General features: G+C 35.4%; 1 protein-coding gene across 2 annotated transcripts in view; it reads right to left on the reverse strand.

Annotated features, from left to right (window-relative positions):
• The window catches only part of sorcs1 (sortilin-related VPS10 domain containing receptor 1), a 237,195-nt gene extending 220,882 nt beyond the window's left edge, over nucleotides 1-16,313 (reverse strand). Inside the window, exon 1 of one of the 2 annotated variants that reach the window (XR_015939582.1) lies at nucleotides 15,180-16,313. Coding sequence is in view for 1 of the 2 variants with exons in the window: in XM_088635728.1 (XP_088491854.1) it covers nucleotides 15,180-15,992 (813 nt within the window). In the remaining variant the exon portion in view is untranslated. The remainder of the gene's footprint in view (nucleotides 1-15,179) is intronic. The other variant, XM_088635728.1, reaches the window with a different exon arrangement.
• Between the last annotated feature and the right edge of the window lie 780 nt (nucleotides 16,314-17,093).

Consider the following 17,093-nt stretch of genomic DNA (forward strand, 5'->3'; position numbering starts at 1 on the left):
TGCTATTAGCTCTGAGGCCTAAAAATGTCAAATGGCAACTGCGGGCAGCTGTCCTTTGGCTGGTGTATAGTGCACCATAATGAGTGGAAAATCATTCATACACCTAAGCACTGTTACTCTCATATTCATGAGCCCTTTCTTTGGAATGACCAGCACTTATGTGTGATTAATACAGAGATAAAATTCAACAATGGAAAATGCCAACTGTATGCCAACATATGCCAACAATATTCTCATACTTGTACTTATATGTAATAATGCCTGGGCTACAGAGTACATTACAAATGACATACAATCATAAAGTGAGATTTCACTTACTATACATAAAAAAGGAAAGACAAGCAGAACATAAAAGATAACAGAGTGATAAAAACAAGTTTTACAACATTTACAAAGTTCCAACAGTAAGCAAACGTCTTGATCTACTACATTCTTTAGGTTTTACACAGATCACAATATTTGGCTAAAAAAAGTTCAGTGTGATAGATCCTACAGTATATACAGTATTTATGCTACTTATATATCGTTTCTAAACTAAATTACTAAAGTACTTGTTGATGGAATGTTCTGATAGGCTGTTAGGAGGCTGAAAGCAAAACAAAATGCTAAATGTAAATATAGAAACAATAAAATTACAACATTGACATTATTTCTATTTCATTATTACTGTGCAGTAAGAATGATAGATAGATATACATACATACACACTGTGGCTTGTGATTTTATTTGGTACTGTATTTATAACAAGTTCTGCTCATAACTACCATATTGAAGAAAGAGTTCTGGAATCATTAGTGTGTTGAAAGATCAGACAAAGAGCACACAAGTGAAATGTACAACAGTTCATTTCCATTTTCTCACACCAGTGTAATGTGGGCATACTTCAGATCTCCTTTTTACAGAACCATGACTCTCTTGGAGGAATCAAACATGATATGATCTTGCTTCCGGTACAATTCAGAGCTAGGTTCTCTACTGAGAGGTATGGCAGTAAGGTCTCCTTATGAACTAAACAAGCTCTTCAGTATGTTGCCTCAGGGCAAGAGGAATGCAAGTGAAAACCTAATTAGTTACAATATTATACTCTTTCTACAGGGTCCTGTCATATGATTCAGAAAGCCAAGGATCTCTGTTTCCAGGACATTTTACTGTGATTAGCCTCAAATAATACACTGCATTTTCATGCTTCACTTTGTCGCTAAAACTAAAGATTTTACAAAGCTGCAGCATTGCAGATTTGTGCAAGTAAAACTGCATAAAACAGCAATATTTAACATTCCCAGGTGGAGTGCTAGCAGTTGCATAATAGGTACATATAAACAGAATTTTGTACTAAGGGATAAAAATAGATTACTTCAAACAAATTCATAGTTTGAAAAAAAAAGTTTGAATATCTTAGTGGAATGTATTTTTCCAAACAGGAATATTTCTTACATATTTGTATTCATCTGGAGAAGCAGTTAAGAATCATAGTTATGTTAAACATCAGAATGCTGCTTGTGCAAAATCAGGTCTGAAGGAGAAATCTTAAATTTCCTAAGACTACTGTGCAACCATTGTGAATTTCTAGAAATGTTCTTTATTAAAGAATGTGACAAAAACAATATCCATGCAGACTACAGGTAAGTTGCATGAATTCAGTGAATTGCTATAGTGTGGAATATATGTAATGTATATTTTCTTTATGGATATATCCAGTATATGTATATATGCATTAAATAACACATTAAATAAATCTCTCTGTTTTGCTCAGTAATTTTAGTGCTGTCATTTGTCATCATCTTGTACGGCTTTATACTTATTCTTCTCCCGCTTTACGACTTGAATTAAAGTGTGATTTATTGCTTTTTAACACAGACCCAATGGCAGTAAATGCTAATAAAACATCAGTGCATATAAAATATATCTCTAATCAATTCTGGACAGAGGGAATATACATATAAGCAAAGAACAGCGCAAAGGATACATATAAATAACAAAGGATGCATAAAAAGGTAAAGAACTCATTGAGAGACAGAAAGATATATGGACACATTCTCTGTGCATAAAGCCAGGGGAGAGGTGGTGGATGGGGAAGGACGGGACATGCACAGACTATACTGTACATGCCTAAATAGGATATTTGGTTTATAAAAGCTTACAGAGTAGTGACAGCTCATATTCATTTAATTGCATTAAAACCAAATGCATTTCAGCACCATGGTCAGCACACTACACTCAACATGTATTGCTTTACTGCTACTATACTGTAAATTCTCCAGAAGAATCTAAGAAACATATGCATCCTGTATACACTTAACAGGGATACAAGAAGAGCATCACATGAAAAAAGATGAAAAAATACCTCCTTCATCTACTTCACCTCCTTCAATTACAATTTTCAATGCAGAATATAATATGTACAATGCCATCAAAACTCCCAATAAATATAAAGTGTGCACTTTCCAATGTAAACAGAATCAGTCTACCAGCATTGTGAATATTGTATGTTGAATATTGTCCCTTACCTGCTATCTACTGTATAAAAAAAGCACTATAACATTGCAAGCAGCTTTTTTATTCTATTCAGTGGGTGACACTGTGGCCCATTGGATGGTATTGGTGCCTCACAGCACTGGGGACCTGGGGCGCTATGTGTATGGAGTCTGAATGTTTTCATTATGTTCATGCAGGTTTTCTTCAGGTGCTCCAGTTCCCTTCACAGTCCAAGCTCATACAGGAAGGGTAATTGGCTTCCACAGAATATTCCTCAGGAAAATATCTGCAGTCAAGTGCTTAGGCTTTGGGGGTTGCATCTATGCTACTGCAGTTTAGGAAAGGAGTTAGTAGTAATATGAACTGTAAAGAGATATGATAGCATAGGATAAGTCCTTTCACATCAGCAGCCAGCCAAGAGACCTAGCACCTGTTAAAATCTAAAGGGTTAGAAAGAGATAACTGAAAGAAAGAAAGATAATTTGCAAGGATTGTGTTATGGATTGGATTTTGTAAAGAAAGATGGATCGAGAGTGAATACAGCACTTTTAATATGTATCCTGGATTAATTTAAATTTCCCAGAATCTCCGTGTAGTAGTAGATTACTGCTGGAAACTGGGAAACACCATGATTAAACTGGGTAAGGCACAACTGCAGTCTCTGAGGAGACAGTGAACGTGTATCACCCAGCAAAGGGAAGGCTGGCCATGGATGGGTGTGCCCAGTTGAGTGTGCTAGTGTGCGAAGGGAATGAAAATAAAGCTTCCCCTTTTCTGCCCTCCTGACGATTAAAATATGCAGATCTCCTGAAGATCAAAGAGTTGTACTATAGTAGATGAAGAAGAATTTAATGCACAGATCTATAAACACCTGCGGGTGATTAGCTAGTTTTTGGGACTGAGCAGGCTTCTCTGACAGGGGACTACCAGTACATCTTACGAGCCTGGAAGGGTTCCGCAAGCCAATAGTGACAGATCATCCAAACACATACTATGGCTCAGAGGTCAACATTCATCACAGGGGAAACTGGCCCTGGTGTGTGTGTGTTTGTCTGTGTCTGTGTGTACCCTGTGATGGACAGATGTATGGTTTGATTTATTTTATTTATCAATGTTGACACTATAAGTATATTTATTAAATGACTTTTTCGTGTACATGTTTATATAAAGGCTCATTAAAGACAAAAGAGCTGTTTCCTAAATTAGTCCTCATTATTCAATCACCTACAAGGTGTGAGAACAAATATAATCCCAGTACACTATATACTGTACTCTTACTAGGATGGAGTTACTTGATTTCAGATTTGATTGACAGTCAATGCTAAACAATATTGATCATAAGACAAATATTTTTCATATGACTTATTTCAACAAAACTAATAGAAAAAACAACATTTAGTACAGTGGTGTACATAAGAACATAAGAATGGTTACAGATGAGGAGAAGACATTCGGTCCATCTAACTCATTTGGTAGTTAGTAGCTGCTTGATTCAAGGATCTTCTTGAAAGAAGCAAGGGTATCAAGTTGAACAGCATGGCTGGAACATTTTTCCGCTCTCATATAATGCTTTTACCTTTTTATGCTTTTATTTTTAGTACACACTGAGAATACCAACATCTTTCAATTTCAGTTCTGGAGCACAAAATTCATATTTTTAGATTTCGTCAGCTCTAATTATTTATGTAATAAATAAATCAGTTCAAGCAATGGGTGGTGCAATGGCTCTGCGGCTAAGGATCTGCGCCTGTGGTTGGATTGTTGCCGGTTCATATCCTGTGGCCTGCAGAGAAATCCTACTTCGTTGGGCCCCTGATCAAGGACCTTAACCCCAACTTCTCCAGGGGCACTGTATAAATGGCTGACGCTGCGCTCTGGCCCCAAGCTTCTCTCCCTGTCTACATGTCTCATGAAGAGCAAGTTGGGGTATCCGAAAAAGACAAATTCCTAATACAAGAAATTGTATATTGCCAATATAGTGATCTCTTATCTCAATGCCAGACAGAAAGAGCCAAGAGCTTCTTTTGTCTTTCAAGAACAAAGGATTTTAATTGCTTGAGCCATCTCAAGTGTAGGACATTTTTGAATTGCTCATTTATACCTACCTAATTTGGGATCATCAACAATTTCCTCTGGTCACAGCAGCAGCTCGTTTACTGCACAGGGAGAATAAAGATGGCTGGGTAGACTCCTTCACTCTCTAGCCCATAAATAAAGCCAAACAACTTTTGACATGCTCCATAGCTCTTGCAGGAGGTTTACCATTGATTGAAGAGGTGCTGTTTCCTTTACCAATTTCACTGCAAACTTTTAGAAACTGTTTCACCAAGAGCCAAAGTGTACTGACTGACGTCCCCCAGTTGTTCATTGTCAATTGTTCAGTGCTATGTGAGGAATATCAGACAGTCAATGTCATTTATGAGGTTGAATTGCGCAGCAAAATTTGTTTAGTGTTTTTAGTTTTATACAGATAAAGAAGTCCCTTCTCTTTATAGACAATGTACATAATGCAAGTTAAAATTATCTGTCAGAGCCAAACGTGATTGGAAGCCATTATACGTAATATCTGGCCTGCAATACCATTAAACTTCAAAATGGAACTGACACAATTCTGACCAGAGTACAAATGTAGAGTTTTGAACCTAGAGTCATTTCTCTGTAATTGTATTTTACAAGGCCAAAAGTACAGTAGTTGAATGTGCTTTTTTAGATTTACAAATCTTTCAGAATTCCAGCCTAAAACACAGTATTTTGCAGAAGCAAATCTGAATTAGCATAGTGACTGTATATGAACTAAACCAGTTCAAATATTTTGTTGTTCCATTAATCAATGGCACAATAGTACCCTGATGCTACAGTATATCATTCAAAAGCCTGAATTAAGGCTGCTGATATTGAACAGCAATGGTGAGTAATGATATTGAAAGTGTCATTTTTTTTAAACAAGCTTAAAAGGGAACTGCAGTCCCAAATTTTCAGACCGGTTAATAAATCCTGGTAACAAATTAACTGACGGTATAAAAAAATTAACAAATTTGAAATTAAGCACAAAGTACAATACGGTCACCATTGTTGTCACAAACCACTGGTGAGAGTTCATGCAAATTGCAAGATGAAGCGGCCCTTCCTGCTCACTAGTCACTGTAATGACTAACATAATGCAGTAGACAAGTGCATGTTGTGCAGCTAGTTCACCACAGAAATGTTCCAATGCGATTTGCATCCAAACTTAACAAATGAGGAGTACTTGCAGGTAAAACCATCTTGAAGTGGAGAGCAATATTTCTATTGGATAAAAATACATATTTACCTAGGAAGATTTTGACTATGAAACAAGCTTAGAATTAACACAACAGCTTAGAATTAACTACAGTACTTTGCTATACTTACTGTACAGTATTTTTACTTGTGATGGGAGTTGCTCTCATGCTGGTTGCATTCCAGTAAAACCCACTATATCACAATCAAGCACATTGTTCCTGGATATCTCACTGGCTGAATACACATTCTGATGCAAACCCACCCAGGCAGATACAGCAAGTGAAGAAAAGAATGAAACCTCTATGAGAACAATTGTACATAATACATTCCTTTTCAGAAATGATTTCTATATTGCTAAAGCCAAAGATAACTGTTTTGTGGCGTTAAAAGTTTAGAGATTATTATTAAGACACTCTTATAAAATGTGATCATTTTCTTTCTCAAAAGTACAGATTCATCAATTTTAACACAGACACACAATGGGAAAAGAGTGCATTCAGAATGTGAGCTTCTTATCACCATTGACATCTTCATCAACACAGATAAGACTGTAAAAACAACAATTTTCATTCCTAATAAAGATTATTTCAATAGGCACAATAGCACGAGCTGCAGAGACATGAAGTGAATAATGCTTTAGCATGTCAGTCACACACTGACCTTGACCATGATGCAAGCCTACAGTTATGTGTTTACGGTGTAAGCCAAAGAATGGAGCTTTTGCTCTGAGCTCCATGTGTCACATTGTCTTCTGATTACCCACACACTGATGCACAGCAGCTGCATACAGTGGTGCTTACAATGAAATCAGCAGTAAGCCTGATAAGCGCATCCTATCTAAGAACTGACCAATGTGATATAAAAGCGTGGTAACACTGCAGATCTTTCACAAGTGAATCCATTACTCCAATCTGGAGTTCTTCAGTTGTATGAAGAAGTATGAAGGCCATAATACACTGAGACAGTACTCAATTGAGCATGAACAGCACACGTTTATTCTAGTCTTGGCTGATTTCTTTTTACTTCATGTCAACTAAAGCAGAATTCACTGAGCTGGCTCTTTTATTAGTCTCTGGCAAGCCCTCTGGAGTATCCTGCTGTTGTGTGGATGAATTAATTATACCTGAGTTCAGTGCCCAGTTGCAACACCTGAAATTCTAATGAGGTCAGCCTTCAGTAGTCAAACACTTTCTTCAACTCTGCCATTCCACCACCTGTACTCCCCACTCTGTTTAACATATAAATTAAACTAGAAAACAACAGTTAATGCAAAAGATAATTTTAGACAATATTTTAGCACAGAATGAAGCCCTTGGTGTATCTGTCTGGAAAAGCGTCCTAGCAACTGCTAATCAGATCCACAGCTAGAATCTTTAAAGAAAAATCAGACCCTACACAGGTTCATTATGTGGCCATTTCTAATGGATTCAAAGTTCATGATAATGACTTTGTAGTACTTGGGAGATGGGCACTTACACAGGTAAAGTTGAACTTATCACAGTCCTTTATTCCTGATGAAGGGTACAATGAATGAAATAGACACCAGTAGCTGTAGAACACCTGATATCTGAACATCTTCATCAAATGGTGACAGGTCTTTTAAACTGGCTTTGTGCCAAGTACAGTACATTCAAATATTGCTGAAAATCACAGTCCATTGCAATTTCATATTTTAATAGTACTTTTATCATACAAAAGGCAAGGTTTTCTGTAAGGGCTCTACATTTTGTATCTTAAGATGCGTTTATGATGTCTCATTTGTATAGTATATGACGTTTCTACATTTCTGTTTGTCGCCTACATGAATTATCATATGCAGCATTTAGGAGTCAAAGAAAAATACATTTTTGATTCATTTAAAGATTTTTAAATCACACCCGACTTTGATATATCTCACTTCTATGATAAGGCATCCTATTGCTTTCTACATTATGTTTTTTATGTTGCTTTCCAGGGAATGGGGTTTCTTTTGCTTAGATCCTAATTTAATTTAATACAACTTCACCTACAACTATTAATTGATTCTGCCTGACCTGATTTAAAAGAGCAATTACAGTCTATTCGACCTCACATATAGTGCAACAAACACTGGATTCAAAATATCAATAATGATCAAGTAGATTTTTAACTAAAAAATGTTAAAAATAAAGAGTTCCATCACAGACATAACCATATAAATTGCTAATGTAAATATTGGATTAAATCTTTCCTGGTGCTGAAACTGGCATGATTACTTAAGCCCTTTCACCCTAGTTGAACAGGTCTATTTACATATGGTGAACACTTACTACATACCCAGAATATTTAAATAAAATGGTTAAATATTTTAATTCTTCCTTCTACAATAGGGATAATAGAAATGATTGCAGTGCTGCTTGCTGGATATAGATAGAAGTGAAAAAAAGGATGCTGCATGTTTAATAACCTCTTTAGGGAATTTCAATTACATCTGCAAGATTGATTGTTTTTTTTTCTTTTGGTTTCTTCATTGAAGTTTCCCAAGACTCTGAGAAACACATGGCCACAAGCACACGGCCTCTAATACAGCCTTTGTTGGTTTGCTTCACTGGCTCAGAAAATACAATGAGATCCTGGGGAATTCTTTGTGGATTTAATTAACAATTAAAAAAAACAAGCCTGGTTCTACACAAATTATTTTAGATTTTTAATTTATCCTTTAAAATTAAGCTAGTAATTTTACTAGAGCAGAGTACATACTCATTAAATTTTATGGAAATGTAAACACTTGTTGCACAGTTTAGAATGTTGCAGTAGTCTGTTATTCTATAAGAACAAAACAGATTGCAAACAATTGTTTTACATTTATCAGCAAAGACTTAGACTAAAATTATATACACATACTGTACAACAAAATTACAAATATTTTGAAAAAGAAACTGTTGAACTTCAGTAACAAACTATATTAACTTTCACAATTTTCATTGTTGTTGTCAATATATAAACAGGAAACCACTAACAGGAGTCTTAAAATCTGATTTTTTTCTTATTTAATTTGTATTATTTCCAAATTTTCTAGCATGTCATTCACAAAACTAAGTAAGGTAACACATGTCAAGGTAATACAGAAGAAATTATACAGTTTATTAAAATAAACACTAATATTAAGGTTTAATTAAATTAAACTGTGCTACTGAAGAAACAAACTGGTCATTCTGCCATCCCACTCTTCCTAATTTTTACTGACCTACTGAATTAACTTCAGCAGCATCTCATCCTCCATCCAATCTTTGCTTCATTCTACTAAAAAATGGCATTTTTATCTTCACTTTCAGTCATATTCCAAAGGATCACAGATTGCTCAGGTTTCAATTTGTGCTACTGTGCTTTTCAAAGTTCATATACAATTCTGCACCTGATGCCAGGTGATACTATTTTTTATAAAACAGCCCTGACTATCTTTCAATAGCTCAAACAATCATCCTTGTCAATCTGAATTGCAAAACAGGCAAAACTGTAAGGAAACTACTAATGTGTATACACTCCGAATGTCAGCTCATTTCTCTTTTCCAGATTGAGAGCAGGCACCCTCTCTAAATGGTGAAGTGTATATCCTTTCTGTTTAGGTTCTGAATTTTCTTCATATCACACACATTGCATACCTCTCACCTGTTCTCTCCCTTTGTATCTATTTACATAACTTGGAAAGGCATTAGACATAACTGCAAATAAAGGATTTGACGAAATGACACATACAATTTTTCAATAATTTTGCCTGAATGTTAACAGAACACAAAGTCACTTCATACTCTGCTGACTACAATTGCAAACCACAGTCAATTAATGTGTCTAGCATGCTATATACAGTATAAAATGCTTAACCCATATAAAAAGATGCAAAAAATGAAATACTTAAGATAAATGTCATCACAAAATTTGAAGCTGGTCTTAGATTAGTTTTTTCAACTATTCTAAAGAGCAACTAATGACTACAGTTGTAATTTCTTTAACACTTCCCTTGCTATCTATCTTGTAAGTACTAAGTAATATTAGCTGAAGTATTCAAAGCTTAAAGAACATAGAAAAATATGTAAAATGCCCTTTGCATTTATGTTTACTATTTTATATTCAAAATATTGTACTCAAAAGTTTAGATTCATTCTGAAAAAATATTATTTCAACTTGATTGCTTTACGTATTGTGCACTTGAGTTCATATAATACTTCTAGTGTCTACAAATTTGGATCCATTGAGCAGATAAAGGTTATCCAATTAAAAGAATAAAACAAACTAATTAGGGATTTACAATTTGATTTTCCAACTTATTTCCAGCAGAGCTTCAAATTAACTCGGAATTTCATAAGTAGGAAAGAGGACACTACAAATCTTTCTAGTTATAACTTAAAAAGAAAACATAACTGTGCAAGAATGTATCACTTAGATATTTTGTGGTAAAGCAAAATACAGTATATTTATGTTTAATTTAAATCAAGTTTTGAAAAGCAATTTATTGAATAAATAATCCTCCAGTACCAGTCACCCTAGCAATCAGGCTCACTGCTTATAATGAAAAAAGGAACATAAAAAGGGATACCCAACATGCAGCCTTCTAGATCCATTACACTGAGTGGGACATTTATTACATTCCATAAACAGATAAACACATAAGAGTCCTGTAAATGAACATAAGACAAGGCCAACTGGTTAACAGCCTTGCTGCAGGTCTCTCAGTTGTAGAAATGATAAAAATAGTCAAAAGCACATGATTTAAATCTTTGATGTGATCTAGAATGCTTATAATACTGTATGTAACAACCAATTTGAGTCATTTCGCTTTTTTCAAAAGAGCTAAGATAAAAGCAAATAGGTAAATCATCAGAGCCAGAGAGCCCCATCTGAAGCCATGTTTCATCCTGTCCCTTAGGACTGACAGGAAATCTGTTTTCGGTCAGTACGATTTGTTTCCATCTTCAGTGGGCCAAAATCGAAGCATTCTGAATTCCACATCAATGTTTTTCCTTTCCATGTTAGTCTAAAGAACTGCATGTAACTAGAACAAAACATACAAGCAAAAAGACTAGAAAAATCTGGGTATCTGAATGCATATTCAAGCAGGTGTTTAAGGTATTGTTCCATTGGGGTATCATTTTATTTATTTTTGGCATTGTCATTTCATGATCTTGTTTCTAGTTCTAAAATAGTGAAATGTATAACTTCATTCTTCACAGAGATTCAAAGCTAGCCTAGCCATTTAGAGAAAACTGTACAAAAACTGTAAAAACCCTTCCTTATGGAATAAATGAACGTAGGTTAATTTTAATAATGGACATACAGTAAGAGTTTCTCTTAACAGAATCTCTGACTGGTTATATGGAATGGGTAGACGAAAAGTTTACAAAAAAGGTTATTTGACCCATCTAGCACATACTGTATGCACTACAAATTCTACTCCTCACAGACATTTTTTGTCTTTTAAATTATTTTTTTATATGAAAACAAGATTCTCTGTATGTAAGAAAGTTAAAGGGCACTTATTCTTATACAATCAGTGGTGTGAAAACTCTGTACATAAAAACCTTAAATAAAAAAATGTAGTCTTTTGAAGATATCCACAAATTGCAGGAAATTCTCAAAAATGAGGACATTTCTGTCATATTAAAAGCTTTGAGCCTTCCTTGTGGTACTATTCCTGACACATCCAAGATTTGAATTGCTTTATTTCATATTATTTCTTGTTCTGTACTTGGAATTGCACCATAAAGTATTCCTCCACTCACACTTAAAGAATGACATTAAGACAGAAACAAGCAGTTCATTAGTCATTCTTGATTTCTAATGGTCTATAGTTTGAGTGAATTTGTAAGAATCAAAAGATTACACTGCACCAGGCCTGAGCTGCTTTCTACAGAGCAGCTGCTAATTCTGAGACAACACTAAGTGGGGTAAAGCAATCAACAGCAAGGTTCTGTGGGGCTGGACAGCCTGTCACTCAAAATGATGAACAGCAGTAGGAGCTTCTCTGGCCCCATAAATACACTGTTTCAACAGCTTCTGTCACCATTAAACTCACAGGCACCGTGATTGTGACATATTAGTACATTTTTGTCAGTTACAGTACGTTGTGCATGTTGCATGTTCATGCTATTACTAGTAACTAAGAAAGTAACCAAGAAAAGACTGTTTTGTTGTAGTTGGGCATTGGAAAAATATCACATTTTACTCATTCCCTCCCTCCAGCTAAATCTCCACCTAAGTTACCACCTTAGGAAAATCATCTTTGTAAACCAGTACAGCTGAAATGTGATTTCACAAAACACCCATGAAACACTACATTTTTGGTAGGGACATAAGGCGAGACTGATTAAGTGCCATGCAACTCCCCTCCCCATCTTCTACACAAAAGATGCATTCATACAGAATTGCATAGGTCTTATTCCTTACATACATATGTCAGCAGAATTTGTAGGAAATACAGCATCTAGCCAGGCTTCACCAAAAAAGTGCAACTACAATAACAGCTAGGACTTAGAGTTTTTTTCAAGAGTACATTTTCACCTATTCCATGTGTAGTATACATTGTTCTTAGGATGCTCGAGTGGGGAGTTGTGTCAGCTCGTGAGCTGCAAAAGAACAAGTATTGTAGATCTGAAAAGTAGAAAGCCCGTTCATCCTTCTCAAACAATGTGTCATGCTTGAGCCTTCTCAACAACAGCTGAAAATGCTCAACAGATGAAATATTGTGAGTTTTTTTTTCTTTTTTTCTTTTCAGGGTGAAATCAACCTCTACTTGTTCCTCTAAATTGCATTTATTTTTACTAGGTCAAAACTTCAAAGATTCATTACTTAATACATTTCAATGGTATAATTTAGAGCAGTGAAGTGAGCACTGATTTGAAATCTATAAGTATGATTTATTTTTGCATTAAACAGGGGTATCTAGCATTCACGGGTCCTCCATTTCAGTCACTTCCATGCAACATACTGTACCTTCAATTTACAGTATAGGGGTAATTCTCCTTTTTTGTATTCAGTTTTAAGGTTTATAAGGAATGGGATTCAAACAGAAAGAAATGTTTAAATGCCAATATTCATTATTTATCTTTTGTTTTAAATGTTCCATGAATATTGCAGTTCAAATTTAGATTTATTTATTAAAATAATAAAGTGTCCATTTCCACATAATTTGAAAAATCTATAACCTAGTTTTAAAGGAACTTTTCGGATCCATTAACCCAAAACAAAAAATGCTGAAGAGTGTCCAGTTTCACACTGTTGATTAACTTTGACCACACACTAGACCTTGATACAGTACTGTACTATGGGAGTTGGTACTAAGTGGGAAAAATGAATAAACACTAAAATAGTCACAATTATTAAGCACAAGCCATTAAAAGCATCTGAAATGTAAACTGAGACGCCTCACACTGAATTGACTGGAAAATTCCATTTTGTTCAAATCTGAAGAATCAATTATTTGAGAACGTAACAAGACGTAGCTGGAGATGGATGGATCTAAGGCTAAAGGCAACGTTAAGGGTGAAAGAATAATGTTAAAATAGAATGTGTTTTCTTAGAATGAAAGAGCTTGCTACATCACAAGGTAATGAGTAAACAGTATGTTTTACTTTAGAATCCCCTTGCAAAATAAGCATTATTAGGACACTTTTTATTAGATATGAGCAAACTAAAGAAGATGAATTGAAACCAAGGATTCCGTTAAGAGAATTTCTGGTAACTTGTGCATTTGTGTGGGATTCCTAAGTCTTAAGAAGCTTTTGTACACTGTAGCTATTTATAGAACTCTGCTTTGTAGCATCAAGAATTCAAAATTTTAAATTAAGTATTTCTCCTAAATACAGTATGTAAATTTATACCTTTAAAAGAACGAGTGAACATTTGAGTAATTATATTACAGTTCAGAGATTTGTTTTTCTTTCTACTTCATTAAAGAATTTCTATTAGAGGGTCAACCAAGAAATGGAGCTGTTAAAATAAAATGCATAATGTGTTTCTTACTCTCTTTTTGTCTCTACAGCTGTTTTGCCTACCACCTACCCTTTCACACAGAAGTAGTCCATGGGGAAGAGACACAAATCTCCATTACTTGCTTGATGAAACAGAACAATGTCAGAAGTAACCCGTGAAAAAAATATGAATGTGTGATAGTGTGAAATTGGATTCTGTTTTTACAGAAGGACCTAAAAAGTACAATATTCAAGTAGCACTTTATGATCTTTAAACTGCTAGTATATTGAACATTCTAAGTGCTCTCAGACTACATATTTAACAATTGTATTATTTTCTTTCTAAAATCATGTTTTTTTGCTTACAAAAGTAAAAGTTTAAATGCACAGGATTTGTAATTTCTTAAATCTGTTCGGTAGTGAGTCAACACATTACAAAACATATTACAAAAATAAAATGATTTAGATGTCAAATACCATCCTACTCACTCAATGCTTTCAGTAGTTTATATGGCTTTAACATCTACCAGTCCCTATTTAACAGTGATATTTTATATTTAAATAGGTTCTTAGAAGCTGCTTACAGTGAACAATTTTGTTTAACATCAATAAGATTTTAAAGTTACTGATTGCGTCATTCATCCTGTGATTGAATTTTACATCTTTAATATCTTGAAAAATAGAAACCAAATCAATTAAATCACTAAAATTTCCATTGCCTACAATATGCAAAAACTTGCCATTTGCACAATGATCACTTTTACCATTTGGAGTAGCTACAGTAAAGTAGCTTTCTGCAGACTTCTGCAAAATTATTTATGTATAATTGTAAGTAGTCTCTGAAGATTGGTCCCTGGATCAATTTTCTGGATAATAGGTCCCATATTCTCAAAGGTTTTTTAACAACTTTATAGCAGTTATCAATACTTTAAGATGTAAATAAAAGCAGATAAAGTGATATCTAAAGGGACATTTAAGACACAAGTGTACACAGCAACTTCTTTGATCTTAATAACATGCAGTGTAGTGCACCTGTAACTTCTAATTGCTTAATTCAATAAACATTTGTAAGTAATGACAATTAAATATAGATTAAAGTCTGATATTATAGACTAGTGTGAGACATAATGGCGATTTTCCTTTTAAAATAACTTTCAAAACTCAATGCTACAAAAAGAACAGTATCTAAAGAGGAAGCCAACCTACCACATCACAATGGGCAAATCATGTGGTGTTTTAAATCATTGTAACTGAGACAGTGATATGATATCGGACGTTTGGAGTTATCAAACGTTTGGACGCAGTTAACAGGCGTTTTAAATCTGATCGTAACTGCTAACATATATTTAATTGATTGTAAAAAGGTAAATTACGCTATCGTGCAGATAATCTCTGCATAAAGCTGGAAGGGACCTTACATGAATTTAAATAGCAGGAATTTATAAAAAGCTTAATTGTGGATGCCCTTTATAGCGTATGCCCTTTAAATCTTGATTACATTAACATATATATTTTACTTACACTGCTATTTTGCCCTGACCAGTGCACCATGGCTTGGTTATGAGCAGAATCCCCAGTCAATGCAAAGGTGGAACTGGTAAGTTTCAACTCTTCCTGTCTAGGAGGGGTCATCTTCTTTTCCTCACTGCTCCATCTAAATTCAGCCCGACTCAGTGTGTGGTCAGGCAGCGCTGCGCTGCGCTTCCGTCGGTGACCAGCAGCTGACGAGCCCCTATCCTGCAGTACAGGGGATGGTTTCACTCTGTTGTTTACCTTTCCCAGTCCCCTTATGCGCCTTCTGATTCTGTGGCTGTGACTGTCTTTTACTATACTGCGGGTGACTGGAGTATAAAGTGCACCAGCATTTCCACTGCCGTCTTTCTGTCCATTCCATCGAAGGCTCGAAACTTTCTTGCCATCATTGGTCACTTTTATCTCATCCTCGGTTTTTGGCAGTCCTCGACGTAGTGATTTGTTCAGATGCAGCCGGTCAGTACTTCGTTTTCGTGCAAAGCTGATTGCTATGCTTTGCCCCGAATGGCAACCGGGAGTTTCTGCAACACAACCAAGATGGTAAGTTTCCTCACTTGCAGGTTCAGACCCCGCTGTCCCGTCTAGAAACCTAGTAACTTCCCCTTGAAGCCCAGTTGCAGATTCTCCTGTGTCCATCTTAATAACACCACACGGTTCCTGCGGACGTGGCTTACCCACCAGGGAATGGCAGGACCTGCAAGTAATCTCTCCTTTAGCAACGAAAAGGAAAGAAGTAAAGATCAGTACCCAGACCCAAACACCAATGTGCCAGAATGGGCTGAAACCGACCCCCCTCTCCATTGCTGGTAGCACAGAAAGACACTGGCTTTTTCTCTTTGCTCCCTTTAGTCTTTCTTTTTCTTCTTTGCTACGTTACGGCTACAGAACTGCTTGTAACTTGTGGGGTTACAGTTGCGGTGTTGTAAAAAGTGATTTTCGCTGAAGCGGTTCACGTTGAAGGATTTGATCAAATGAAGCACCACATGGGGGAGGAGCTCGGCTGAATCCAGAGGAAAGATAGGGGAGATTTCTTGCTCCTTTGCTTTTTTACACGGCATTAATCTTTGCAATATAATGAGCTCACATCCATTAACTTGCGGTGGGAGTTGCATTACATATCTCTTTCGGTTATTGCTGTTTTCCATATTGCGTGATCCTGCATTTAATGTCCAACGCAATTAAACTGAAAGCGGAGTGATGCTATTCAGTATCAACCGTTATTTAAAACCAGTTTTTGTGTATTGTGATAAAAGGTTACAGTACGTTACCTTTTTATACTTTGTTGGAACAGTAGCTCCTGAAAAATAGAAGAAAAATATTTAAACCCATATTCCGATTTGCTGTATAAAATATATTTTGCCTACTTTAAGCATTACAAATTATAAATTGTGCTTATGTGAAATATTCCTTACACACTTGATATTGACGTATAACCGACAAGAGTTGAGGCTTAAAATTAAAGTTTTTTTTTTCTATCGGAGACTTGATTTGAACATGGTACGTCTCAGGACTGAAAATACATTTTTGACAAGTCGTATTTTGATACACGCGCGAGTTGATTTCATTCTTCAGGTTGCTGAGTACAGTGGTCCCCATGTATTGCAGACAAACGATACAGTAGCTTTTGCAACAGTAGCCAGTCTCGGTGCTTTCACTAAATGACACGGAATAGATAACACAAGTTGCATGTTTTTTTTCCTAGCCTCTCATCAAAATACCTGTTCTCTTGTTCGGTTTTAACCACATGAAGTGCAGCTCATACACAAAACGCGTGTAAAACAAAGCTTTACATTTTACATTTAAAGACACGCTATTGCATATATCAAGAACATGTATTTTATTTAAAGAGAAATTCAATAGTAAAATACTGCACAAGTAATTGTAAACAACACGTCTAAATTA

Source organism: Lepisosteus platostomus, chromosome 6, assembly GCF_059453375.1.
Source record: "Lepisosteus platostomus isolate fLepPlt1 chromosome 6, fLepPlt1.hap1, whole genome shotgun sequence".
In the NCBI taxonomy this organism is placed as follows: Eukaryota; Metazoa; Chordata; class Actinopteri; order Semionotiformes; family Lepisosteidae; genus Lepisosteus; species Lepisosteus platostomus.